The sequence below is a fragment of the Castor canadensis genome, chromosome 4 (assembly GCF_047511655.1).
Source record: "Castor canadensis chromosome 4, mCasCan1.hap1v2, whole genome shotgun sequence".
In the NCBI taxonomy this organism is placed as follows: Eukaryota; Metazoa; Chordata; class Mammalia; order Rodentia; family Castoridae; genus Castor; species Castor canadensis.
The window spans coordinates 38,725,202-38,752,603 of NC_133389.1; the positions used below are offsets into that span (position 1 = coordinate 38,725,202).

Below are 27,402 nucleotides of genomic sequence, written 5' to 3' on the forward strand. Positions count from 1 at the left end.
GATCAAGCAGCTCGGGTTGGGTCCCAAGGTCTTTGTAATTGATTATTAAACAGTTCAATAGAAATCCTAAGCTCCAAATCTCCCTTCCCATGCTGTCTGCAATATGGCATGGGTCCTGTCAGAAATAAAGTACAGGCCCAAACATATTACCTAAGGCAGAACATTGGGCTCTGGCTCACAAGTGTCCAGGGGAGCACTTCAGTGATCAGCACTGGCCCATATGGCAGGATAGGAAGTCACCTGCCCCAAATCCACATGCTCTGGCCTCTGAGCCTAATGGCTTCCTGCTTAGGATTTAATGCAATTTGCAGAAAGGAACAAGTTTGTGATCAGTGTAGCAGCAAATGTGAGGCTGGGAAGTCCTTCAGTTATCAATCAGTGAACAAGAAATATCGTAGAATATAGACACAGCAGACTATCCAGAATTAAGATAAATAACAAAACAATAAATAATATTAAAATTAGCATTGAAGTAAAATTGTGGGGCTTAGCTAGTTTTATTTAAAGAATGGTGAAATTAAGTGAGTAAAAACCAGAAACTCTTCTTTGCTGACTTTGCCTTAAAATGTTCACGCAATTATGAAGAGTTAGTTGATAAAACCTAACATTCATTCACTCATTTATTGCTAACAGGAGAACACCAAGGAAGAAGAATCTTTCCTTTTGGGGGGCAGTACTTGGATTTGAACTTGGGGCCTTGCACTTACTAGGCAAATGCTCTACCACATAAGCCATGCCCCCAGTTCCTGAAGGAGCACCTTGATAGTGTTTGTAGAATTAAATATTAGTTAATGGTAACCAACAAGGTTGGGTACTTTTCAAGTTAGCAACATCTCCAGTTTTAGGTACAAAAGTTCACATTCTAGGAGGCGTCATTCATTCAAGGTTCTATAGCCCTTTCCACACAAGTAATTTCTACAAGAAGTCAAAGAAAAGCACAGGCCAGTCTGGTTCTTTCCTGTATCCTATGGAGATTCCCATTTTAACTACTGGTTCAAAACTTAAACTTTGGGGAAATGTAACAAATATTATTTTCCAGTCATCAAGGTGAAAGAACTTTCTTGGGTAAACAACCAGCCCTGGAGACATGCCAGCAGACAATAGCTAACCTCAGGTCTGGTGAATGAGTCTGGCAGCCAGCTCACTGAGTCTCGTTGGAGTGGGTGGAGAATGGCTGGCAGTGGAGAGAGCAGAACCCAAGAGGAGAGGGCTATGAGCACAGTGCTGGCAAAGACAACCAGAGCCTGTACGGCAACTGCTGAGCTGCATTTCAGAAGCTGCTCTTTCAGTCCCTTGGCCTCCCCTAGAAAAGGGAAGAACTGCTCTGTTGGAGACACAGCACATTGGCTATGTTAGGGTGTTTGCCTTACTCAAAATGTTTTTCTAGGTTAGAACCACTCACTTCTTTCTCCAGCTGCTAGAACTCAGTTGGTAGCCCTTGGCCAGAAGGGAAGAAGTCTCAAAATTCCATTTCTGTTCTATTTGCTTTCACAGGGACAATGTCTATGTAACTGATTAAGCTGCCGTCTTGGTTTAAGGAGAAATCTCTTGAGAGAGGTAAGGAAAACCAAATCAGCTTCCTGAAGCCAGTCATCTCACATTGGACTAAAGAACTGCTATTCTAGTGCTGTGGTTAGAGACCCATCCTGGACAGTGGGGCCATTGTGTGTTACCCCCTTTAAGGCCTGACCCGAGCCTCTGGTCCCTCACTCTGATGTCTTCTAAAAACAAGAACCACAAGGTGTGACTCACGTGGTAAAGCGCTGCTTTGCAAGTGTGATGCTCTGAGTTCAAAACCCACTTCTGCCAAAAACAAGGACTAGTAAAACCTGTTTTTTGCCTTTTATCTCCCACTGAGATTATCCTCACAGGGTCTAAGAAAGGAACTAAGTTAGAATTAGTATCCTGGGTGTGTTCAACCAGGTAGCCAATGAAAGAGCAGCAGCTTGAAGTCACTCACACACGGTCACATAAGGATAGGCTGGGTACAGGAGCTCATTTCTATAATCCCAGCTACTCTGGAGGCAGAGATCAGGAGGATTGTAGTTTGAGGCCAACCTAGGCAAAAAGTTAGTAAGACTTTATCTCAACAAAAAAGCTAGGACTAGTGGTGCATGGGCGTGGTAGTGCACGCTCAACTGTTTAGAAGACCTAAGTAGAAGGACTGGGGTCCAAGACTCAAGCTGGCCAAAACACATGAGACCCTATCTGAAAAATAACTAAAGCAAAAAGGGCTGAGGGTGTGGTTCAAGTGGCAGAGTTCCTGCCTAGTCAGCATGAGCCCTGAGTGCAAACCCTAGTACTGCCAAAATAATCAAATTAAAAAATCAAAAGAACTGTATAGAATATTCATATAATGGAATATTATACATGTATTAAATAGTTTTAAATATTGTAATAACAAAAGAAAATGCTTATAATTTATTTAGAGTTTACTGTACAAAAAATCAGAAGGAAAGACACTAAAATTAATAATCTATGTGGTAGCATTTCTTTTTTTTTTTACTTTTTTTGTATTTCTAAATTTTCATAACAAAATGTTACTCTTAATTACAAAAAATCAGTAAAAAGTTTTTAAATATTATTTTTTAATATCAAGATGTCCAGAATTACATTAATTAATTAATTGAATTACATTAATTCAAGTAATTTGGAAGTAATTAACACAAAACCAAATACCTGCGATTGATTTAAGGCAACAGTATGAATCAGGGAACAAATGTTCTGGTAACTTCTTTAGGTGCACCCACACAGAATTGATTGGCTGAGTAGATCTCATAGCATTAAATATGTTCACAGTGTTTCTTTGAAAATAACATTCAAAACCGCAAAGAAATTTGCAAAGAACATCACTCTCAAGCTAATAATAACAGAAGGTGAAATAATCATAACTTTCAATGAGCCCAGTGTGGAGCTGGGGTTGCAGAGAAACCAAGTAGCCTGAAGCTAAGGAAAGACACTTGTCCTTTCCTTTTTTTTTTTTTTTCTCTTTTTTTCTTTTATTTTATTATTCATATATTCATACAAGGCTTGGGTCATTTCTCCCCCCTGCCCCCACTCCCTCCCTTACCACCCACTCCGCCCCCTCCCTCTCCCTCCTACCCCCTCAATACCCAGCAGAAACTATTTTGCCCTTATTTCTAATTTTGTTGAAGAGAGAGTATAAGCAATAATAGGAAGGAACAAGGGTTTTTGCTGGTTGAGATAAGGATAGCTATACAGGGAGTTGACTCACATTAATTTCCTATACGTGTGTGTTACCTTCTAGGTTAATTCTTTTTGATCTCACCTTTTCTCTAGTTCCTGGTCCCTTTTTCCTATTGGCCTCAGTTGCTTTTAAGGTATCTGCTTTAGTTTCTCTGCGTTGAGGGCAACAAATGCTAGCTAATTTTTTAGGTGTCTTACCTATCCTCACCCCTCCCTTGTGTGCTCTCGCTTTTATCATGTGCTCAAAGTCCAATCCCCTTGTTGTGTTTGCCCTTGATCTAATGTCCACATATGAGGGAGAACATATGATTTTTGGTCTTTTGGGCCAGGCTAACTTCACTCAGAATGATATTCTCCAATTCCATCCATTTACCAGCGAATGATAACATTTCGTTCTTCTTCATGGCTGCATAAAATTCCATTGTTTATAGATACCACATTTTCTTAATCCATTCGTCAGTGGACACTTGTCCTTTCAACCAGAGAAGGTACAATGCCAGCAATGGCCCATCTGAGGCAGGGTAGGGAAGAAAATAGAGCCCCCACACCAAGTTGCAAGAAAATTTCAGATAATAGCTTTAACAAACTGTTAACAGCCAGGGTGGGCTTTCAGGAGAGTACGGAAACCGCTGGGCACTGCAGGCACTCTGGCACTCTTGGAGAGGATGGGGATAGGCCAGAACCTAAGAAAGTCTCCCATGAGGGGACAAATGAAGCCCCCAAATTATATCCTTCAGTTTCCTAAGCTCACATTGAGATCTGCCAGAATGACTTGGGTTTTGGGGTTTATTTATTTATTTATTATTTTTTTTAATGACTGATCAAGCACTAAGAAAAGAAAGGTAAACACTGGGAACCAGCAGGTCAAAGGTGAGCAGGTCATGGTGAACTGAACACATCCTTAAGTTAGGGGGTTAGTGAACGCCTGGGGAACAGTACTAGGGAACAGTAGCGAACACTAAAGTGCCAGGTACAATGCACACAGTTTTATATATTCCCCACTCTTCTTCCCATTTTACACATTATCTCCATTATATAGGGCAGAAGCTAACCCACACAAATCGGCCAGTGTGCTGGACTCCAAAGCTCTGGAAAGTACTACCAGATGCAGCACACCTTGACTTCGGGAAGACCTTGCAAATCCAGTGAGGAAACACAGCTGGATGGTCACAGAGTGAGGCAGCTCCCCGCCAACTATGCAGTGGCCCTAAAATGCCCCACCTGACAACTCTCAACATGCTGGCTACACTGGTTTACACACTCTTTGTCTCTGCCCCCTTCAACATTTTGACCTCTGGCCCAGAAGCTTTGCTTATTAAATTTATGTTAAAGAAAACTGGCACTAGTAGTTCATTTAATGAATGGCCAAAACAAAATTCCGAATTATCTTGAGACTGAAACTCTGGTCTGATCAATGGGGAAAAAAATGCAAAGCCTTGCACTTAGGTATACAATCAGTCACAGAATAAACTGGTGGATGTGGCATACAAAACCTGGAAGGTTTAGTGGAGTTCCAGTTCAATTTGACCCAGCACCCATGACTGCTGCTGATAGGCCTAATACCTCACAGATGGGAGTTGTGGAAGAATAAAGTCACATCCCAAGAGGCTGCCAAATCACTGTTCTTCCTACTGCGTGCACACAGTAACCAGCATGATGAGAACTTGGAAATGACATCCCCAAGGGCATCCATAATAACCACAGATGGAACCTTGAACAGGATTACAGAAGTGCCTCCAAATGCCCAGATAGCCTGCCTTGGGAAGCCAGAGTGTGCTCTCAGTGAGCAGTCAGCAGCACTGGTTAGAGGTCAAGAGGAAGATGCTTCCCGGTAAGGAAGGCTTCCCACCAATTCCAGCACCAATTCCACCAATGGCTGGGCCACCTGGGGAGACGACGCTTCCTTTCTGCTTCCAGACATATCAAGAATTTGACAGTGATGCCAGAAACATCTTTAGTGTGACTTTACCAATACTTCAAGGCTAGGCATCTTTAACTTCATATTAGGTAACTAAGCAAGCATGTCCGGTCTCAGTCACACGTGGGTCACCTAAACAGCTCACACAGCAGTGATATGCTAATGACTGCAAGACCAAGGGCTCACTGAAACCTCCTTTCCTTCCCCCACCAGCATCATGTCCTGAACATACAGACCACGAAGTACCTGCTTAGCTCTCCTTGGGGACATTTCCTTCATTTCCAAACCAGGGGGTCTAAACATTGTGCCAACAAACTCCAATTTTCAACTTCTTTGCTTCTACCAAAGGCACTGCCCACTCTCTGAGCTGCTTAGCACCAACACTGCGATCCTACCCTTGAGCCCTGCTTTCATCTGTCTCTATCCAGGAAAGCGAATCCTCCGGACATTCCACTGCTGTTTCTGCTGCAACCTGGGCCCCTCACCTCATAGCTGTGACACTGAGCCATCTCCCACCCCTGCCATTTTCTCCTCCTTTCCCCTCCATTATAAGTGCCATGTCACTTTTCTTCCTTCTACTGTCCCAATGAACACACTTTTAGTGATGCCCCAGAGTATGTGTGTTTAGGGAAGAGAGAGAGATTGAGAGACTGGCAGAGGGGACATGGCCAGGGCCCCTAGTTCAGGGTTTGTGGGGGGGGGGGCTCTGGGGTAAGACAGCATGCCCACCTCACATTAGAAGCACAAAAGTCTGGAGTCATGCAATCAGCAGTGGGCACGGCTGGACAAGTAAGATTCAGTGGGGATGATGGAAGCAGAGCAGGGTGAGCAAAGGTGGACCGCAACACAGAGGGAAGTTTCCATGACAGTTTCAGGAGCACTCCTACAGAACTGGTAAGGAGAGGATGAGGTCTCTCCCTGGTCCACAATGGGAGACAGACAAGCTTTCTGCATGAGGCGATGGAAGGGAACTAATTATAATTCCAGATGCATGGAGAGAAAAAACCCACACCCTACGATAAGTCATGGGATGGACAGCTTCTTACCTCTGACTGGGGAGTCTAAAGATGGGCTCTCACATATAGAAAGAAACCCTTTATTGAGAATACTTTTTTCTTTCTTTTGAAAAGTCATAATTTGGCTGCAAATGCATAATTTTCTCCTCTGGCTAGGAGTCTCGAGTATCTGCAAATATGCATTGCATAATGACTCTCTGGCAAGCTGCAAAATCCCATCTTGTTGCCTTTCATGGAAGGAAAATGAAGAATTATGAAAACAGAACAACAAGTGTTTTCTAACCCAGTGGTTCCTTTATCAACTCTGTGCCTGTTTAAGGCAACAATGACAGGATGTCAAGGCAAACATTTTGAATTAAGAGGAATCTGACTCTGGCAAATGAAAAGGCCAGCGCTCTGGCTTCCTTGATTGTTTAATTCAACTTGGACTGGGGAAACCTATTGTTGCTATATTGCCCAATCTGAAGAAGAGGATGGAGGCTTCATTCCCTAAACCTAAGGGTCCTCGTTAGATTGGTGTAACTATTTTTCTCCCAGAACCTTCACTGTCCAGATTGGGGGGTAGGAGGGATGGAGAGATATCAGAAGATACTGAACTAGCTTTGTAGAGAGGAAAGGATCACATTAGAACTACACTGAAAGGAAACTTGCCAGGGGCTGCCACTGTTGACTTTCATTCACTGACCTGGAACCAAGCAGTGGTCTAAGACTTTCATCTGGCATCACAATGTATGGGATATAGGTTGTGGAGGTCACTGCTGTTCTTTCTAAGAGATTCAAGGCACAGGCAGACTCTTGTCTCTCTTTGCCTGTCCTCTCAGTGACTATTACGGACCTGCTTTGGGAAAAATGAAAGGTGGAGAGAGAAATCTACACTGGTCTGGTATTGATGACCCTGTGGTTTGGAGGGGACAAATGGACAATCCAAACAGAGCTCCAAAGAAGGAGCCTGCACCCCGAAGAACTGCAGAGCAAGCACACACTGTGCCTTCCAGGAAGAGCATAATCCCTCCACTTATTTTTCTGAAGCATTTACTTTTATGATTTCTCCATATTACTTACAAATGCAATGAGGATTTTCCTGTGCTTCCTTTCCAGTTGTTTATTTTCCTTACAGACTGATTCCAAAGAAAATTGACATGGAGCTGTTGCAACATCACAAGCTGGAAGCCAAGAGGTTCACTTCTCTCTCCTGTTTTCTTTTTCTCCCCTGTGGGGTCTCCTTCTCTGACTGCTTTCCATCTCTCCCTCTTTGTGCCTTTCCTCTCTTACTCCATTTGTGTTGCTAAACAAAATACCTAAGATTGGGTAATTTATTTAAAAAAAAAAATCTTAATTTTTGGGAAGGCTGGGAAGTCCAAGATCAAGGTGCTGGTGAGTGCCCCATCTCTTTGCTTCCAAGACAATACCATGTTGCTGCATCCTTTGGAAGGGAGGAAGGACATGTCTTCACATGGCAGAAAAACAAGAGTGTGAACCCACTCCTGCAAGCCCATCTTATAATGGTGTTAATCCATTCACAAGGGCAGAGCTCTCAAGATCTAAACACCTCCTAGAAGGTTGTACTTCTCAACACTGTTGCACTGGGATTGAATTTCCAGCACATGGATATAGGGAACACACTCACACCATGGCACCCTTCTATCTTCTCCCTCTATGCACTGATTCTCTTCCCCGCACCCATCACATAACCCTAGTGTTGCCTCAATCACAATAGAACTATAAAGATTTCTTAATCCAGCTGTAACATGTACTAAAAGTCCATTTTTATTGCAAATCCTCCTCCCATCTCCCTAGATTTTAAGGTCCTAGAAACCATTCAAAGAGCTGTGGAAGGCACCAGATGAACATGAAAGTGCAGGAGGGCTCCCAACAGACAGAAGGAAGACAGAAAACACTAAAACAGGATGTCAGATATAAATCTTCCCTGAGTCCAGACAAGTCAGCCCAGTAGGCTCGACATTCCACTCCTCCTCCAAGGTCATTTCCATTAGTTTCAAAACAGAGTCACTTCCATTTTCCACAGAAAACAAAGCCAAAAAAAAAAGATGTTTTCAGTTTCTGGAGAAAAACCATAGCTGTTTCTAGTGTAAAATGGGGAAGAAATGCCCTCATCAATAACTCTGGGAAAGGAAAACTGAGGATAAACTTAAGGATCAACCAAGGCAATGGGATCCAACAGGCATTTATATACAGTGATGTCCATAAAACAAGCCCTCCTACCCCACCAGGGCATGATCGCAAGGAGACTGAGAAGTATGAAAGGAAGCTATGACCTAAGATTAGAACCATGCTGAGCATCACAGCAATCAGGGTGAGTGCTCCCCAGGACAGCAGTGAGAAGCAAGCCCAGAGGATGTGACTCAACACTGATGCATACCAGCCTCAGTAGTCTTGCCTGAGAGAGGGTGGGCAGTGGACATGAGCAACAGGCATGGTCTGGGATGACGATGGGTTCTACAGGGACCCCATGCTCATTCTATGACCTGTTTTGGCCAGGTTCAAATTCCACATCTAGGTCCTTAGGTCCCTCCCTGACCAACTCTGCAGCCTAATCCAGCCACTCTGATCTTCTCTATAACACTTCATCTCCACACTTACCACACTCCAACCTTGCTGCATTTGCACTCACCCAGGACAAGACTCCTTTTCACTCCTCTCCCAAGTCTCCCAACTAATTAGGTCCCTTCTCCCTCCCTGCCACAAAACCCAGAGAGGACCATACCACAGCTATGCCAAGCTCTGGCACACCCCAAGTGATAGAGTAGTTTTGCTTTTTTGCAGCACTTCCATGGGTTGTGAGGATCTCACAGCCAAGGCCATCTCTGGGTGGATTATGCCAAGCTACATAGGGAAATTAACAAGAGTTTCATAATCCCACACTATTTCCCCAACTACAAAATGAGACAGGATAATATTATTTACCTGATAGTGATCCATGAGGATTAAATGTTTGTAAAACACCTAGCATGGTACCTGGTGGATCTTTAAATAATTGTTGGTTACTTTTATAATTGATGGTAGGGTTGAAAGACAATCTCAAATTCTTTCATCCATATAAAGAATATGCATATATACATATGCACACCATGGAAACGTGCATATGTACCTTAATACATAAGAACATATATTAGATACTATTTTTATGGTACAATGTTTTAGCTAAGCATTAAAACCAAAAGTGACAAAGGTATAAGAGAAGAAAAAATAGAAGTGCATGAAAATTTCGTAAGCTCTTTGCAATTTAAGTACATCTAAAATCTGTGAAGTAGTAGTCCGCATTTATACTGAACAGAACTTGAACATGAATAGGATTTGTTTTTGCAAAAAACATCTTGGAGAGGATAATAAAGAGAAGTATATGATTTGCAAACTGAGCAAAATGTTCAAACATAACTTTCTCTTACCTTTGACCCAACAAGAGAGTATAGCCACTGAATAGTTTCATTGTGGTTCACTACTCCATTCATCCCATCCACATACAACATAATCTGGCCCAAAGCTATAGAAAAGAAGAGAAAAAGGCAACATTAAGGATTTATATATAAATATTATTTTTAATGATCACAATGTTGATTACAATTTTCAGGCATTAAGTATGCAGTACATTAGGAACCAATTCTGAAAATGTGTACTGAGCTCTGCAATCAGCTAATTCTCATTTCAGAGACAAAGTGGTGACCACACCAAAAGAAACCCAGACTATTCCTGGCACTTGGACGATACAATTGAGGCAATAAATCCAGTGACTCTTGTTTCTTTGTGCCTTGATGTGTAAATGCATGTTTTCCCACCTTTGTAGGTGTGTGGCCCCAGACAGAGCAAAGATACTCCTGAGCTGGTGTGTGGATTGTGGCCTCCCAATAGAACAAAGAGGACATGTGATGTTTCTAAAAGTAACCTACTCAGTGACTCGCCCAGTGATCAGCAGGTCCCAGACACTATGGAACCATCCTGACCTAACACAATTTTATTCCTTTATAGAAGTAATAAACATGCACTTAAATATTATTTGTAATTCCTTTAAAGATTTTCTGATTTAAAATGTCAGACATGAAAAAATCTTTAACATTGCAAGTCTTAAATTCTTAATTTAAAGCATAGTCACCACATATTGTCATTTTTCTCCAAAAAGGCAATGTACACCATATTAAACTTTTTAAACAAATATTAATTCCATTTTTTTCAGCTCTGTTAACTAAATAAATTTTCCTCAAAATAATCTGGGCTGTAGATAATACACAATCAGATGTTTCCTTAAATCATGTCTAACCTCCTAAATCATATTTCACCCATAATTAATTTGTATGGCATTGACATGTTTCAGGCAACTTTTTGTTTTTGCTAGTAGCAGTAGGGCATCTCATTTTAGCAAAATGGAAAATACAGAAGAGTAAAATGAAAGTCATTTACAATACCATAATTTGAGGATAATTATTTTTGATACATTGATAGATGTTCTTTCGTTCTTTGTTATGCATTACACATACACAAAGTTTACACGTAGATTGTAGGAAATAATATAAATGAGTATCATTGATTGTAAAACACAAGCATGCAGTAATTCTAAGTATAAAACTGTATGTGTGTATTAGAAAATTCATTACCCACTCCAACAAAAGACTGAATAACAAGAGAAACTATGCATCTGAAAGTATGTAAAAACTCAAAAATTATTTGGACATATTATTCACACAGTATAGTGTGTATGTGGAAACAATAGACTCATAATCTAGTTAATTGTGACACACTGGAAATATTTTTTAATGATGCTTATTTAAGTCCATAAAAGAGAGGACAGGTGACATTACAATAACCCACAAACTTTTATACATTAGTGATGAAAGGGCCCAATGGCAGAAACCCTGTTATAATAAGGCTACTTTGTGCTGAAATTGCTTTAAAAACAGTTAGCATTCATTTAGTGCTCACTGTGCCAAGCTCTTTGTTATTAATACAACAGCCCCATAGGTTATTATTACCCCCAATTGATAGACAACAGACTGAGGCTCTGAGATGAAGGAATGTGTCCAAAACTCCATCCCTACCAAGTGGCAGAGACCACTAATAACCAGGGCCGGAAAGGGGTGCTCCTAGGTGTCTGTACTAAGAAACTGAGTCCTCCTTAATTGCTTTCCCAGTCAGTGTGATTTGGGGAACCTATCTCAAGGAGACAACTCTAAGTTTCAAAAAAGAAAGGGAAAAACCAAAAGGAAGGAAACAAAGATGTTCAGTGAAGTGTCATGAATGACACTGAAACAATAACGAATACCTAAATACCTTTTGTGATGCTGCAACTTAACCTCCTTGGTAATTCACCAAGGCTGTGTCCTAACCTATAAAGTGGTTTTGATAAAACTATTGAAAGACAGGTATAAGATTGTAAGTATCACTAATTCAATAAAACACCCAAATCTTCATGCATACAGAAAGAAAGCAACTTTGGGGACAGGAAGGTGGCTCAGTGGTACAGTGCTTGCCTAGCATGCACGAGGCGCTGGGTTCAATGCCCAGCATCACAAGTAAAGAAGAAAAGAAAACAAGTTTACAAAATATTAAGCATTGTGATTATTTCTTATCTGGACATATTTTTTCCTATTTCATTTCATTTCCCCAGTTTTCCAGTATAAACATCATTATTGCTGTAATAGAAAAGCAAAGTATGTATATATATATATATATATATATATATATATATTACTGAATAACAAAAGGTTCTGGATGCTTTTGTTTTTAGAATTTTTGACTAGTCCACCCCACGCTCCTTCAGAAATACCAGTCCCTACTTTCTAGGCATGCACTCTAACCACTTGAGCCACTCTAACCACTTGAGCCACTCCACCAGCCTAGTCCCTACTTTCTAGAAGTCGTCTAAAACTACCACCCATTCTGCCTCACTTTTCCCTTTTCTTCCTTCCTCCCCTCCCAGGCCAAAGAGGCATACATCCTGAGAAGGGGATTGTGACCTATAGCCCTTTTCCTGCTGAGTCCATTGTGGCAGAAGCCCATCCTGGGGCTCAGTTTACCATCTTCCACTAAATCAGCCTGAGGACACTGTGAAGAGAGAGAATAGGATTCTTCAGCCTTCTGGAAGCAGCAGCCTCTGTGTGGGGGGTGGGGGGAGGGGAGGGAACAATCCCCTTTAAGACTGAGAGGCCTGGAATGACATCTTCATCTCCATCCTAACTTCTCAAGGCTTCTGTCACTGAGGGAAGGAAGGCCCAGGAAGGCAAATGAAGATTTACACTCTAACTTGATCTGTTTCCCTCCAAGAATTCCCTCCATTATTGGAAGATATCTCTAAGTTCATGTCTAATGACATTCAAGTTCCCGATCACCCCGGTTGGGCATAGTACTTTGGTAACGCAAAGCTTGCCCACTACTAAATCCTTTGTATCTCAGGCAATCTTCCTAAATCTTTTGTACCAGAGGCCGTCTTCCTGCAAAACCCACTTCAGACACAAGATGGCGCTAGAGAGACTCAAGTGGGTTCATACCAAGGTTTCCACAGCAAAGATCATCAGTGTGAAGGTAGGTCTGAGAATAAAGCTCTCAGAAAGAAAGTAGATGCCCTGGAAACACACATGCACAGACCGCAAGAGCCATGAAAATCAGTGGTTTTCAAGAGGGTGGAGGAGGCTGAGACAGTCAGAACAGGGTTCTGTGATCTGTGGCAGGTGACACCACAGGTCAAGGAGAGGCAGCCTGGGGACACTCTTGTTTCACCACTGATGGAATTCACCCTCAGCATATTTATTCATTTTTCTGTGAGCTTTTTTGGATCTCCAAAATGAGAGAGTAACACTGAAGGGGCGTTGTAGGAACTGAGTTAGAACAGTGACTAACCCTGTGAACTACCTCAGTTAGGTCCACGGTCAGTCATGTGTTGAACAGAAACACATTCTGAACAGGTCTCCAAGACTCAAAGCCGGACAGCAAATCCTTCCCCACCACTAACCTCAGATGCTGGTCACTGTGTAGCACCAAAGGGCGCCTCACCTAACCCCAAACCACCACGATTTTCCCCTACATTTTTTTTTCCTTTTTCTTTTATTATTCATATATGCATACAAGGCTTGGTTCATTTCTCCCCCCTGCCCCCACTCCCTCCCTTACCACCCACTCCGCCCCCTCCCCCTCCCCCCCTCAATACCCAGCAGAAACTATATTGTCCTTATTTCTAATTTTGTTGTAGAGAGAGTATAAGCAATAACAGGAAAGGACAAGGGTTTTTGCTGATTGAGATAAGGATAGCTATACAGGGCATTGACTCACATCGATTTCCTGTGCGTGGGTATTACCTTCTAGGTTTATTCTTCTTAAACTAACCTTTTCTCTAGTTCCTGGTCCCCTTCTCCTATTGGCCTCAGTTGCTTTAAGGTATCTGCTTTAGTTTTTCTGCGTTGAGGGCAACAAATGCTAGCTAATTTTTTAGGTGTCTTACCTATCCTCACCCCTTACTTGTGTGCTCTCGCTTTTATCATGTGCTCAAAGTCCAATCCCCTTCTTGTGTTTGCCCTTGATCTAATGTCCACATATGAGGGAGAACATACGATTTTTGGTCTTTTGGGCCAGGCTAACCTCCCTCAGAATGATGTTCTCCAATTCCATCCATTTACCAGTGAATGATAACATTTCATTCTTCGTCATGGCTGCATAAAATTCCATTGTGTATAGATACCACATTTTCTTAATCCATTCGTCAGTGGTGGGGCATCTTGGCTGTTTCCATAACTTGGCTATTGTGAATAGTGCCGCAATAAACATGGGCTAACACCATTTTCTTAAGAGACATCCTCTCTCTTTTTCATTGCTTTCACACATTTGCCAAAAGTTCATCCACTGCGTTAGTGCAGGTCTGTTTCTGCTCCATTGACCTATCTAACGCTGTGCCAATGCCCCATTATCTGAATTACCATGGCTTTATAATTAAGTTTCCAAATTAGACAGGTATTTTCTCATCCTTTTCAAGATTGTTTTGGTTGAGCTGGGCATGGTGACTAATGCCTGTAATTCCAACCACTTGGAGGCAGAGATAGAAAAACTGCAGATCAAGGCCAGTTGGGGCAAAGTTAATTAGACCTTATCCCAAAGATCAAGCCAGGTGTGGTGATGTGTACGCCTGTAATCCCAGCTACATAGGAGGCAGAAGTAGGAGGAGCACTGTCTCAGGCCACCTGAGCAAAAGTCAAGACCCTACCTGAAAGACACCTACAGCAAAACAGGGTACAAGTCCTGCCTAACAAACATAAGGCTCTGAGTTCAAACCAGGTACTTCCAAAAAAAACCGATTCATTCAGATATTTTTGCTCTTTTGCCTTTTGTCTAAATTAACAACAAAAATCCTCCTGTTACTAGAATTGCACTTATAGGTAAATTTTAAGAAAACCAACATCTCTATGATGTTGAGTCTTCTAATCCATAAATCTATGTATTTAGATCTGATTGCTTTTGTCGGTGTTTTCCAGTTTTCAACTATAGATCTGGTACATGTTTTCTGGTTTTGTTTTCTAAATTGATGTCCTTGGAAGCTATTGTAAATAGTATTTTTAAATGTTCTATTCCCAGTTGTTCATTATTAGCTTATAGAAATAAAATTGATTTTTGTGGATTGGGCTTGAATTCCAGTAACACTGTTGAACTTATGAATTCTAGATTTCAGTTTGTTACCTTGTTTTTATAGATCTGCCTGCATTTTCCACATGGACAATAATTCTCTCCGTGAACGAGAACAATTTTATTTCTCCCTTCCCTACCATACCTTATCGCACCAGCTAATACTTTCAGTGTCATATTTCATAGCAGTGATGAGAGTGAACACTCCTGCCTTGTTCTCAATATTAAGGGGAAAACACTTCATCTTTTACCATTAATTACAATGTTAGATGGAGGCTTTTATAAATTGCTTTTAACCAAAATGAGAAAGTTTCTTCCAATTTCTAATTTGCTAAGAGCTTTTTGATCATGCATAGATGATGAATTTTGTCAAATGCTTTTTCTATATCAATTCACTCATTGCGTGGTTTTTCTTCAGACTGTTGACATGATGGGATACACTGACTGCATTTCAGATATTGAATGAACCTTACATCCCCTTAGGGATTCTTTTCATACATTGCTGGATTAATAGTTGGTTAAGGAGTTTTGCATCTTTGTTCATGACAAATATCCTATCTGTATGGTTTTCATATCATGGTAAGAGTGGCCTCAAGAAACAAGTTGGGAAGCATTCCTTCCTCTATTTTCAGGAAGAGACTGTGCAAAATTGGTTTTATTTTGTTTTTTTTTCTTTTATTATTCATATGTGCATACAAGGCTTGGGTCATTTCTCCCCCCTGCCCCCACCCCCTCCCTTACCACCCACTCCACCCCCTCCCTCTCCCCCCCAACACCTCGATACCCAGCAGAAATTATTTTGCCCTTATTTCTAATTTTGTTGTAGAGAGAGTATAAGCAATAATAGGAAGGAACAAGGGTTTTTGCTGGTTGAGATAAGGATAGCTATACAGGGCATTGACTCACATTGATTTCCTGTGCGTGTGTGTTACCTTCTAGGTTAATTTTTTTTTGGTTTTATTTTGTTTTAAAATGTTTGGTAGAACTTGCCAGGAAACCATCTGGGTCTAGAGATTCCTCATTGAGAAGATTATTAACTGCAAATAAAGTTTCTTTAACAGTTATCTTTACTAATATTTATAATATAGCTAGTTAGGTTATCTCTTCCATCTTGGGTGAGTTTTGGTTGGTTGTGATTCATAAGAAATGGGTCCACTTAAGGAGTTTCTAAGGCGTCAATTTTAGTTCTTAGAGTTTTTCATAGTATTCTCTTATTCATTTAATGACTGTAAGTTTTAATGTTAACAATTATTGTCTCCCCTTTTACTTTTCATTCTTGTTGGTCAATTTTGTTTTTCTTTTCAAAGAACAACCTTTGGGCTGCATTGACTTTTCTTGGTTTTCAACTTTATTAATTCTTACTCTCATTATTTCCTTTCTACTACTTTCTTACTCTTGTTTCTTAAATTGGAGTTGGTGTTCATATTATGGTTTTCTTCTTTTCCTAATATAAACATGTGATGTTATAAGTTTTCTTCCATGCATTGGATCCCACAAATTTTTTTACGTGTTATATTGTCATTTTCACTTAGTACCAAATAGTTTCTAATTACCCTTGAGAATTCCTCTTCAACACATGGATTATTTTGAAGTGTGTTAATTTCTAAGTGCTTGGACCTATTCCTATTTATCCTTCTGTTATTGGTTTAGCTTAATTCTATTATAGTTAGTAAACAGATCATATGATTTCAATTCTTTCACATTTGTATGGTTTGTTCTATGACCCAAGATAGAATTTATCTTGTGAGTGCTTTATGCTGCAGTTGGGAGGAGTGCTCTAAAAATATCAACTAGAGCTAGTTGGTTGACAGTGCTGCTCCATTCCTCCACAGCCTTAAGTTCTACTGATTACCAAGTGCTGAAAAAGTGCTGAAGTCTCCAACTGAAACAGGATTTTTCTACTTATTTCAGTTCTTCCAGTTTTTGCTTGATGTATTTTGAAGCTCTGGTTTTCTGGGTGAGCTGACCCTTTTGTCATTAAGATGTTTCTTTACCTCTCATTATTTTCTTTGCTCTAAGTCTACATTCTCATATTAACAGCCACTTCAGTTTTCTTGTGATTATTGTTTGCATGGTTTTTATTTCTGTATCCTTTTTTTTCCCCCAATGGTCCACTTTGCTTTTCCACTTTTATTTTATTTTATTGTTTTATTATTCATATGTGCATACAAGGCTTGGGTCAATTCTACCCCCTGCCCCCACCCCCTGTGCCCCTTCCCTCTCCCCCCCACCCCCTCAATACTGGGGCTGGGGCTTGAACTCAGGGCCTACACCTTGAGTCATTCCACCAGCCTTTTTTTGTTATAGGTTTTATTGTGATAGGGTCTCACGAACTATTTGCCCAAGCTGGCTTCAAACTGTTCTCCAGATCTCTGCCTCCTGAGTAGCTAGGATTTCAGACATGAGCCACCCAGCGACCAGTTCAAATTCTCTGCATCCTTTTGCTTTTAATCTACCCATAGCATTATTATTAAGGTGAGTTTCCTTGGAGTTATTTAGTTGGGTCTTATGCTGTTTAATCAGCATGATAATCTCTGTCTTTAAACTACTATGATTAGAACAGCTCCATTTAATTAAATTACTGTTCTGTTTGGATTTAGGTCTATGATTTCCAATCTACGACTGAACACATCTAGTGAGCTTTTTATTTTGTTTATTATATTTTCCATTTCTAACTTTTCCATTGGGTTCTTCTTTTTAATCTTCTGTTTCTTTGCTGAGCCTTTCTATTCATTTCAGAGGTGCTCACTACTATTTCCTCAAGCATTTATATAATAGCTGCTTTAAAGACTTTACAAGTCCAGCATCTGTATCACGTTGGCATTGGACTCTGTTGATTTGGCCTTTCCATGCAAGTTGAGATTTTCCTAGTTTATTGCATGCCAAATAATGTTGGCTCATATCCTGGATAATTTTGAAAAGAAAATTATGTTATGAAACTCTGGCATTTGTTTAAGTATTATGGAAAATGATGGCATTTTTGTTTAAGCAGACAACTGACCTAGTTCAGTTTGAGCCACAAGTTCTGACCTACCTCCTATGGGCTATGGTTCCAAATCTGGCTCAGTTTTCAAAGCTTGTGCTGTGCCATTTGGGCCAGTCCTGTATGAGTACCACACAGTGGCCAGTGTGGGCCCTAGGCCATGATCTACCTATATGATTCTTGGGGTCTTTAGAATGCTGTGTAGGGCATGTATTCCTGCAAGCACAGCTTGTGGGGAGCCCAGAGATTTGGACAAAGCTGGAGGGCCAGTGCCTGAGCACTAGTTTCTCCACTGGCTCCCTGATAGTTTCAGGACCTCTGAGGCTCCCCTTTTTAGTATTTTAGCCAGAAAGCTGGAATATTATTTATCCTGCTCAGTCACTTGTTCTCTGGGACTCTTCCGTATCTTGGACCACGTAGTACTACAGAGAAGAAAGCTAAACTACAACCGGAATTCATTCTTCCTCCTCTCATGACCACCGTTCCTCCCAATGATGGTGGAAATTTACTACCCCCTCTCTCAGAGTTTTAGGTAACTGCAAGCCCCTGCTGTTCCCTTAGCTGGTCTCACCTGGGGATTGCCTGGGAGCAGAGGTACAAGATAATTCAGAAGAGAAGAGAAAGAAACATGGGTGTTGGAGTGTTCAGCAATGCTTTCCTCCTATACAAACCAGAAGCAGGTGCTTTATCTGGTAATTTCTCTGTGCATACCAATGCCCTCTGCCAGGTTTCAGGCTGATTTGGTCCAGACCATGAGTTCCATGCCATTCCAAATTCTAGTCTCCCTCAATTTCCCTGCTAGCATTTTCTTTTGAGTCCTCAAATAGTTGCTGCATACATTTCTCCCCAGGTGTAACTTGTACCTTCAGTGGGATAGACAGTATGCACGTGTTTATTCCATCTCACCCAGAAGTGGAACTCCTCCCTGCTCTGTCCTTTGAAAAAGAACCTATGCAGCAAAGTGGAAGGTGGTCTGCAGGGCACAAGTCCTCTGGCTGGGGTCCACTCTGAATCCTGCCTTGTCAGTCTAAGCCTGTATTTTTCAATCCTTTCTTCTTCCTTTCTCTTCTTTTTCCTTTCCTCACTCTGTCTTCGTTCCCTTTTCCTTTCTATTTAGAAGCTGGAGACCCTATGCTTCAAGGAGCTCTTCACAGGAAGCCTGACATAGACCATAGATCACTCCTAGCAGCTTTGCCAGGAAGTAGCACTGAGGAGTTCTGACTGTTCTCCACTTCACACTGGACACTCCCCACCCTGCCTCCTTCAGGAGTCCTGAGGGGCCCTGTGAATACAACACAGCACTCAACCACCCAGACTTCAGTTAGAGCCCATTCTACACCTGAACTTCAAACATCACTAATGAGAGGTGAGATCAGTTTAGTGAGTCTGAACCAGCAATGTATTGTTTGCATTAAATAAAACAGGATAGGAAATAAAGTACTTTGCATGTATTAAGGGAAGGATTGTTCTTATTTTTATCGTATCATAAATAAATATGATTTTTCCTGCAAGTCTTCAACTAAAAAAGTTTGGAATTAATTACTTCAGACCCCTTCCTTTTCCTCATCCTTCACCTCTAGTGAGTCACCAAATTCCCACATTTCTTTTGCTCTGAAACAGACCTTGAATTCACCTTCTCTTCCTTCTACTATGGCCACAGGTCTAGCTTCTGGTGTTGCTCCAAGATGACAAGATCTGCTGGTCCCAGCTGGTCTCCTTTGACCTCCACCCTTTTTTAAAATCCATAATAGATCTTGTAACCATTGAATTTTCCAAAGTGTTAAACACACCAGTCTAAGTTGGACAAAGCTCTGTCTCCCTCTTACCTCAAGACAGGACACCAGACTTCTCATGCCTCCAACCAACCTGCTGGCCTTTTGGCCTCTTGCCCAGAGTAACCAGGCTCCTTTGTCTGTGAGCATTTGCTGCCATCTTGGAACTTTGAGTCCAAGCCTATCAATGCTTAATCAGTTATATAATGCCTTGCATTTAAATAGAAAGTATATATTAATTCTATGAGCCAAGGGTAGGGGTCATTTTTTTAATTTAAAAAAATTGTGTATGTTAGGCAAGTGTTCTATTAGAACTACACCCAAGTTCTGACTCTTTTAAAGAAAGAATTTCTTACACATTGGAAACACATAAGAATATAATCCCAAATTACTTATTTGCCTGCTTGTTCATGTCCTTTCCTTCAGCCAAAAATGCCAAAAATATGCCAGGGAAAGAGCAGAAAGGAGTAATCCCTTCCTGGCAGAAATACCTGACTTTGGAAACAAAGACTCTTAAATATTGCTACCTCGGCTCATCTTTTAACCAACTCTCATCCACTCTGTCCTTTCACTCTATGTGATGGCAAAATGAAGGTCACGGTACTCAGTTAAGTGGGCACAGAGATTCAAACTCTGTAACACGTTCATAAGGGAGTTACACTGTTTAGGGCTAAGGAAGCACTGTGATGACTGTAAATATCTTACAAGTTGTACATGAACTAGCCCTTCCCATATATCATATAAGATTTTGGCTTTTAAATTAAGTATATCTATTTGCATATTTGAGCCTACAGTTTCTGCCATGTAACAAAAGATTCTTAGTGAAGCCTGAGTATGTGATTTGCCTTTCTGTTTGGCTTCCCACTCTTGACTTGGTTTTCTTTTATAAAAGCCTAGGAAGGAAAGATTTGAAAACTGGATGGATCAGTCCTCCACTTTTACTTTTTTTTTTAGCTCTTTGCTTTCATTACCAATTTCAAAGGTCCCAGGCTAAGGAACACAGTCCCATTAGGTTAGCTACAGGTAACACCCCTGGTGTATACGTCATAGTGGTAATGGTTGCTTAAGTTGCTTATCAGGGTCTTGGAGGCCACTTTTGTCTATCTCAAACTGTTGAAACCACCAACCCTTCATTTGGGCCTGTACAAGTGTCCAGTGGGTGACCTTTTGACATCAGAAAGCCAAAATTCTACTCCTAAAGTCACCAATACCACCATTTTCTGAACATTCACCCTACCATGATGTTTGATTATACACATGTGGACCCACTCATTGTCTCACTTTTCCTTACCTCCAATCTCCTTTTTCCCAGGCTTCAGACCACTCTGTTTTGTTAACCCATAAATTCTTCTAACCCTATTCTCGGGGTGGTCAATTTGAGACTTTGGGCTCTCTCTTCCTCACATCTGGCCACCTTACAAGTAGACTCTCTTTTGCAAAATTCAGCATTTCAGTGACTGGCATACCGCATGGCTGGTGAAAAGGGCCTGGTTCAGTAACACTGCTCTCCATAGTCATTGTATGAGAAGTTCTACCATTTGAAAATGTGACTGGAAATGACTCCTATTTATTTCTACCAAAGCACAGAAAAAAAAAACAAAACAGACAAATCATATGAAAAATTAAAGGAAAATCTACCTGCCACAGAACAGTATTCAGCAATAAGCAGTGATTACTGGGGTTCTATTTCCTGGGTTTGGGTGGAGGTGACCTGGGACTTGCACATTGGGAGTGAAGATAAGGGTGTTGTGCTAACACCTTCAGTTTTTCCTGGAGGCCAACACTAAACACCAGCAAGGTCAATGTTTTCTTCAACCAGAACAGAGTGGGGCTCTGACAACCTGCATCGAGTTTTTAAGTCAACATTACATCAGAGAGGAACGCACATACACATTATTAACACTTAAACCTCATCTTCTGGGAAGGATTAACTCATCTTAAAGAAAGGATTTCAACTTCTTTTCATTTGGTCATTAAAATTCACTCTTCTTACCACTGAAATGGATATGCTGATCTTCAATTTCCACTGTTCACTAAAGCCCCTCCTTCCCATAAATACTGAACAGAGGTTGATAATGTTGACATTCTTGGAACTAAATGAAGACCTCGGAGTCTGCATTATCATTATTTTCTTCCACTTAATCATCTACCCTAAGTTACAAGCCCCAGCCCAGCTGTCCCCAAGGGCAACTGTCAAAGAAACACTCTTTCAAACACCAATTACTGCAGAATAAGCCGCCAATTGTAGGCTAGAGACAAGAATTTAATCAGCAAAAGAGCTCCAACAAGGTGGCAATGTTTTGAGTTCCAGGCTGACATTTAGCAGTATTTGCAATGCAAATTTCCTAAAGCATTCTTTAAAAAATTACTAAGCTTTTTCTACCCTAGAATGGCCCATTTACTTAAAAAGCAATCCCTAAGATAAAATTTAAAACAAAGAAACCTTACAAGCTTACACTTGTAAGCGTCATCAATAGCTCTCAGCAAAGGGACAGTCCTCAAGGGCCCTAAAATAGGAGCACTGATGCTGCTCCTTTTGGTCAGCCTTCCCTCCCAACCCTCCGCCCCCATTAGGATGGCAAACAGGTAAGTGTTCTGCCTCCTCTACCGCCATCTAAGGCCACAGGGAAGACTGATCTGATTCCGGTCTATTCATTCACCTTCCCACCAGCAGCAGTCTAAATCCCAGAGGTTAAAAAACCTGCCAGCCTGTAGCACAGGAATGGCCTCACTACCATGATAGAGACCATGGTGGCCTCTATCACATCTACACAGGCCTGCCTCTCTGGATCTTTCCCCTTGTACATCCCTCCACCCTTTAGATAAAGAGAAACCAAAGGAATGATGAAAATTTATTATATTAGCAGGTTGCGGGCCTCTAGAAATTTTTGGCAGCCTCCTTGTTTCTCTATGGAAAGAACAACAGTCATTTTAATTATCTGCTCTATAATGATCGTCTAGGACTTAAAGCCAATGAAATACCAGCAGAAGCATGCAGCCTCCCCAAGGTGTCTCAAAACCAGAGATGAAATGAACCAGAAACAACTCTACGGGGTCAGCAGTGGCTGAGTGAACAGGATGGCTCTCTTTTCTCCCATGTGCTCAATTTCACCCTGGCTTTCCCCACAGGGACCTGGTGAGGCATCCTGGCTCAGTGACAAGGGACTGGTCAGTGACTGTGGCAGATACAACTCCTTTTGCTAGGGAAGACATACGCATGGGGCAGCCACCTTTGGATGGCAGAGTGACAGAGGCAAGAGACATGGGGTTTGGAGACAGCGATCAAGCCCAAGCTAGTGGGATGGAGCTCATAAATACCCAAATCTGGAGAAGCATGGTATGAGCCTGAGCAATTAGAGGTGGTTTCACAAATAAGAGCAAGAGACATACCTTTCTGGATGAAGCACACTTAGCTGGCAGAAGCTAGATGAATGTCCAGGGCTTCAAAAGCAAAAAAAGCTCATGATCAGTGCCTCTGGTTTCTGCTTTCAGGACAGTATAGTAAGGAAAACTCAAAGGATTTGGACCCAGGGACAAGCTGGTGTGCATCACGCCTCTACAATTTCCTACGTCTAAGACGTGCAGGTGACCCAGCTGGCAAGCACTCCTTACAGGATAGTAACACTCAAGACCAGTCCAACCTGGATCCCACATTGGAATGAAGTAAGATTACATGTGAGCACGGTACATTGGTGATGTCAGAAAGTTCTTGCCTATGCTTTTATGCGAATTAACCTGACTTCAAATGTGTCATCTGAGAGACACAGAGCACCCAAGTTCCATATTTCTCTAGCATTTCCCCAAGGCCCCTGTGGGGATGTCATAGGAAGTACATAACACTAGGGGGCACACTGCTATTAGGCGTTTTTACCTACAATTCCAGGTTTTCAAGATGTCTGTCTTATCTTCTTAATATACAACTCTATATAAATTGAGCCTCTATAAAAATCAGAAATATGCTTTGGTCATTATTTTAACAATGAAAGCATTTTCCAGTGCATTGATTCTGACTTTCTATTTAAGATTTCAACACACACTTAGAATTTTAACTCTCAACCTACTTAGTTTCCAAATTTTCTAAACTTCTTCCAACTGTTGTGGAGCTGTATCTTGAGACACAGACCAGAAGCACTTGCTGCTGGCTCCCTGAAAAGGGTGCAAAACCAATGTCCTGAGATCACCTTGCGGCCATATCCTGCACTGATTGGGCTCAGGGTCCCCAGACCGGCCACAGAGGAGAATCACTGTGCTGGAAGCCTCAAGCCATGGCTCCCCCAGACCTCCCACCCCTCGGCCTCACCTGCACTAACTGGCTTGACTGGCATAAGTGTTTGTGATGCTCCACACGTGACTTTCTTGTGCAACCAGTGATCATGACCACTGGGGGTGGGGGGTGGGATGGGACCATGTTAAACCATCGCTGCAACTGTGCTTGTTTAGGGCTCCTCCAAGTCAGGCTTTTGGCAGCCAGGCTCAGAACCCATACTTGCTTCACAACAAAACCAAACACAAAGAGAAACCTAAGTCCCCATATCCCAAGGACTATCTTCCACACCTGGCAATGATAAAGAATGGGAGATGAGACGAGATGGGTGGCACAAGTCCGCATCAGCCCAGCCTGCTTTCCCCGTACTCCAACTTGCTGAAAATGGTTCTTGTCATTGGTGTTTAACAAAGTGTACGTGGGTCCAGGTTATGACAGACAATGTTTTAAGACTTCAATTCTTTTTTATTTTTTTTCTTTTGGTAGTTGAACTCACGGCCTCATGCTTACTAGATGGGGGCTCTGTACCACTTGAGCCATGTCACCAGTCCTTTTTCCATTGGTTATTTTTGAAGTAGGGTCTCATTTTTTGCCAGGCCCAGCCTAGATCATGTGCCTCTTTTTGTGCTTCCCTGAGAGGCTGACAGGGACAAAGCACCACACCCAGCCATTGGTTGAGATGGGGTCTTGCAAGCTTTTTTCCTGGCGTTGAACAGAAATCCTCCCAATCTCCACCCCAAGTAGCTATGATACAGGTGTGGTCCAATGGCACCTGGCCTCAAAATTTTAACTCTTAAATATCATGTTACAGTCCTAGCTCCATGCAGCACAGTAAGTGTTCCTGACCAAGGCAGTCCCTTAGTTTCTTCTCAGAGGACTTTGTGACTGTATATATACCTAAAATGTGACATTTTAAAAATGAAGTGTCGTCATCATGTATCTAGCATTTAGGTAAATCTAAATTCTTTAGAGTAAGTTTGCTCAATAGTTTTTTTTAAGTTTTGTTTGTTTTAGGGTTTTTTTTTTTTTTGGCAGTACTAGGGTTTGAACTCAAGGTCTTAAACTTGCTATATAGAGAATTCCAAGATGGTGGCTACAGCCGGCGCAGAGAATCTCCACTTCACGTTAAACGGAGAACTGAGGAGGCCCCCGGGGCCGCCAGGGGCCGGCGCCCATACGGCTTGGGAAGACGTGGACCAGGTGAGCTTCGCGGTACCGCGGTAGCCCCACAGACAAGCCTGGGCCAGAGCAGCATAGCCCCCTGGACAGACTGACCTCCACCCGGGAAAAAAAGAGAAACTGAGTACTAAGCAATAAGAACAGTTAAGACGCTGGAAAGAGGGCGGGGCGCCCTGAGCGCTGAAGATTGGGGGAAGGGAACCCTTCCCGGGACTGTAAATAAACGAGCCGGGCGGGCCGGAGAGCCTCTGGCGGGAGCGGGGCGCGCCAGCAACCAGGAGCGGGGACGCTTGTGAGAGGAGGGAAGACCCACTTCCCACGTGAACTGTAAATAAACACGCAGGCCTGACAACGCGGGGCAGTGTCGCCTTTCCCAGTGCTTGGAAAGGGAAAAGCCTGTAGCAGAGGACCCCCTCCCCCGCACAGGAGAACTCTGAGCAAACAAAGCCTGTGGGACCAGGTGAGTGCTAAGCTCACCCCAGAGATCTGCATAAATAACGCCGCCAGCTACAGGCTGAGAGCAGCAGGCAGGCAAGCCACAGTTGCAGATACCACTCTCAGAACTGCCTCCAGATGCTTTTTTTTCTTTTTCTCCCTACCTTTGATGAGAGAACAACTGAATTACACCTGCAAGCCGAAAAACTTACTGAAACTGTATTGCATTTGAACTGGGGACACTTGGTGGGGCTTTTTTTTTTTTCTTCTGTGTGTGTGTGAGTGTAGTTTTGTTCTACTTTATGCATCCCCTTTGATGAGACAACTACAGAACAACATCTGAGGCACCAACTCCAGGACTGGAGATTGAGACGGACATCCAAATTATTAAGACTGAAATTGCATTGCATATAAACTTGGAAGTTTTTTGGTTTTTTGGTTTTTTTTGTTTTTTTTAATTTTCTATTTTCCATTTTATTTTAATTCATTTTTATAAATAGATATTACTTTCATATACTTATTTTTTATTCTTTTTATCTTTGATTTTCAATCCTCTCTCTGTCACTCTATTGTCTGTTCAGCTTACTGTCGATTAGTACACTAACACTCCCTGTTTATACCTTTGAAACTCTCTTGTCTGATACCTTGTTCTGCTTTCTCCCTCTTGTCTGTATATTTGTTTTCCCCTTTTCTTTAACTTCTTGCTTTCCATCTCAGCTCACTCTTCCATTCTCAATATTACCGTTGTTATTATTACAAGCTAGAAAATACTTAATTACACACAGTACAGGGACAGTAACAACACCAAGGACAATGACAGGAAGACAGAAAAAACAAGGAAACCAGTTTCCCCACAGCAAAAAATTAGTACAGGAACCAGAGGGGAATGAAGAGAACAGAAACTCAGAGCCAGACTCCAACAAAATGAAGATAAACTATGCCAAAGGACCCAATGAAGCCTACAAGAATAATTTAAAAGAAGACATACTACAAGTACTCAATGAGAATTTTATAGAGATGATACTGGATAGGGTCAACCAAAATGTACAGGAGACACTCAAGAAATTCCAAGACAATAAAAATAGAGAATTTGAAAAAGCAAAAGAAGAAATAAAGGAAACCATAGAAGCACTGTATAAACACCAAAGTGAAAGAGAGAACACAATGAATAAATGGATAAATGAACTCAGGACAAAAATAGACAACAATAAAGAAGAAAACAGCCAGGATATGGAAAACCTCAGAAAAAAGAACGAAACAGAACTGCAAAACAAAACGGAAGGCCAATCCAGCAGAATAGAACAAACAGAAGACAGAATCTCAGAACTTGAAGATGAAATGGTAATTAAAGGAAAAACTGAAGAACTACTAATTAAACAACTCAAGACCTGTGAAAAGAAAATGCAAGAACTCACTGACTCCATCAAAAGACCAAACTTGAGAATCATGGGCATCGAAGAAGGAGAAGAGGTGCAAGCGAAGGGAATGCGTAATATATTCAACAAAATAATAACGGAAAATTTCCCAAATCTAGAGAAAGATATTCCCATACAAATGCAAGAGGCCTCCAGGACACCAAACAGACCAGATCAAAATAGAACTACTCCACGACATATCATCATTAAAACAACAAGTTCAGAAACTAAGGAAAGAATATTGAAGGCTGCAAGAGAGAAAAAACAAGTAACATACAAAGGTAAACCCATCAAAATCACAGCAGACTTCTCAACAGAAACATTAAAAGCAAGAAGAGCGTGGGGTGAGATCTTCTGGGCACTGAATGAAAATAACTTCAACCCCAGGATACTCTACCCAGCAAAGCTATCATTCAAAATAGATGGAGCAATAAAAGTCTTCCATGATAAGCAGAAACTAAAACAATATGTGACCACAAAGCCACCATTACAAAAGATTCTGCAAGGGATCCTGCACACAGAAAGTGACACCCAACTTAACCATGAAAAGGCAGGCAGCACCAAACCACAGGATAAGAAAAAGCAAGACAGTAGAGA

At 41.5% G+C, this 27,402-nt stretch overlaps 1 protein-coding gene across 13 annotated transcripts in view; it reads right to left on the reverse strand.

Annotated features, from left to right (window-relative positions):
* Positions 1-27,402, reverse strand: part of Fhod3 (formin homology 2 domain containing 3) — a 489,096-nt gene that overhangs the window by 177,615 nt on the left and 284,079 nt on the right. For all 13 annotated transcript variants that reach the window (XM_074069983.1, XM_020174902.2, XM_074069991.1 and 10 more), the window contains one exon: positions 9,549-9,643. In XM_074069983.1, the coding sequence (XP_073926084.1) occupies positions 9,549-9,643 (95 nt within the window). The remainder of the gene's footprint in view (positions 1-9,548; positions 9,644-27,402) is intronic.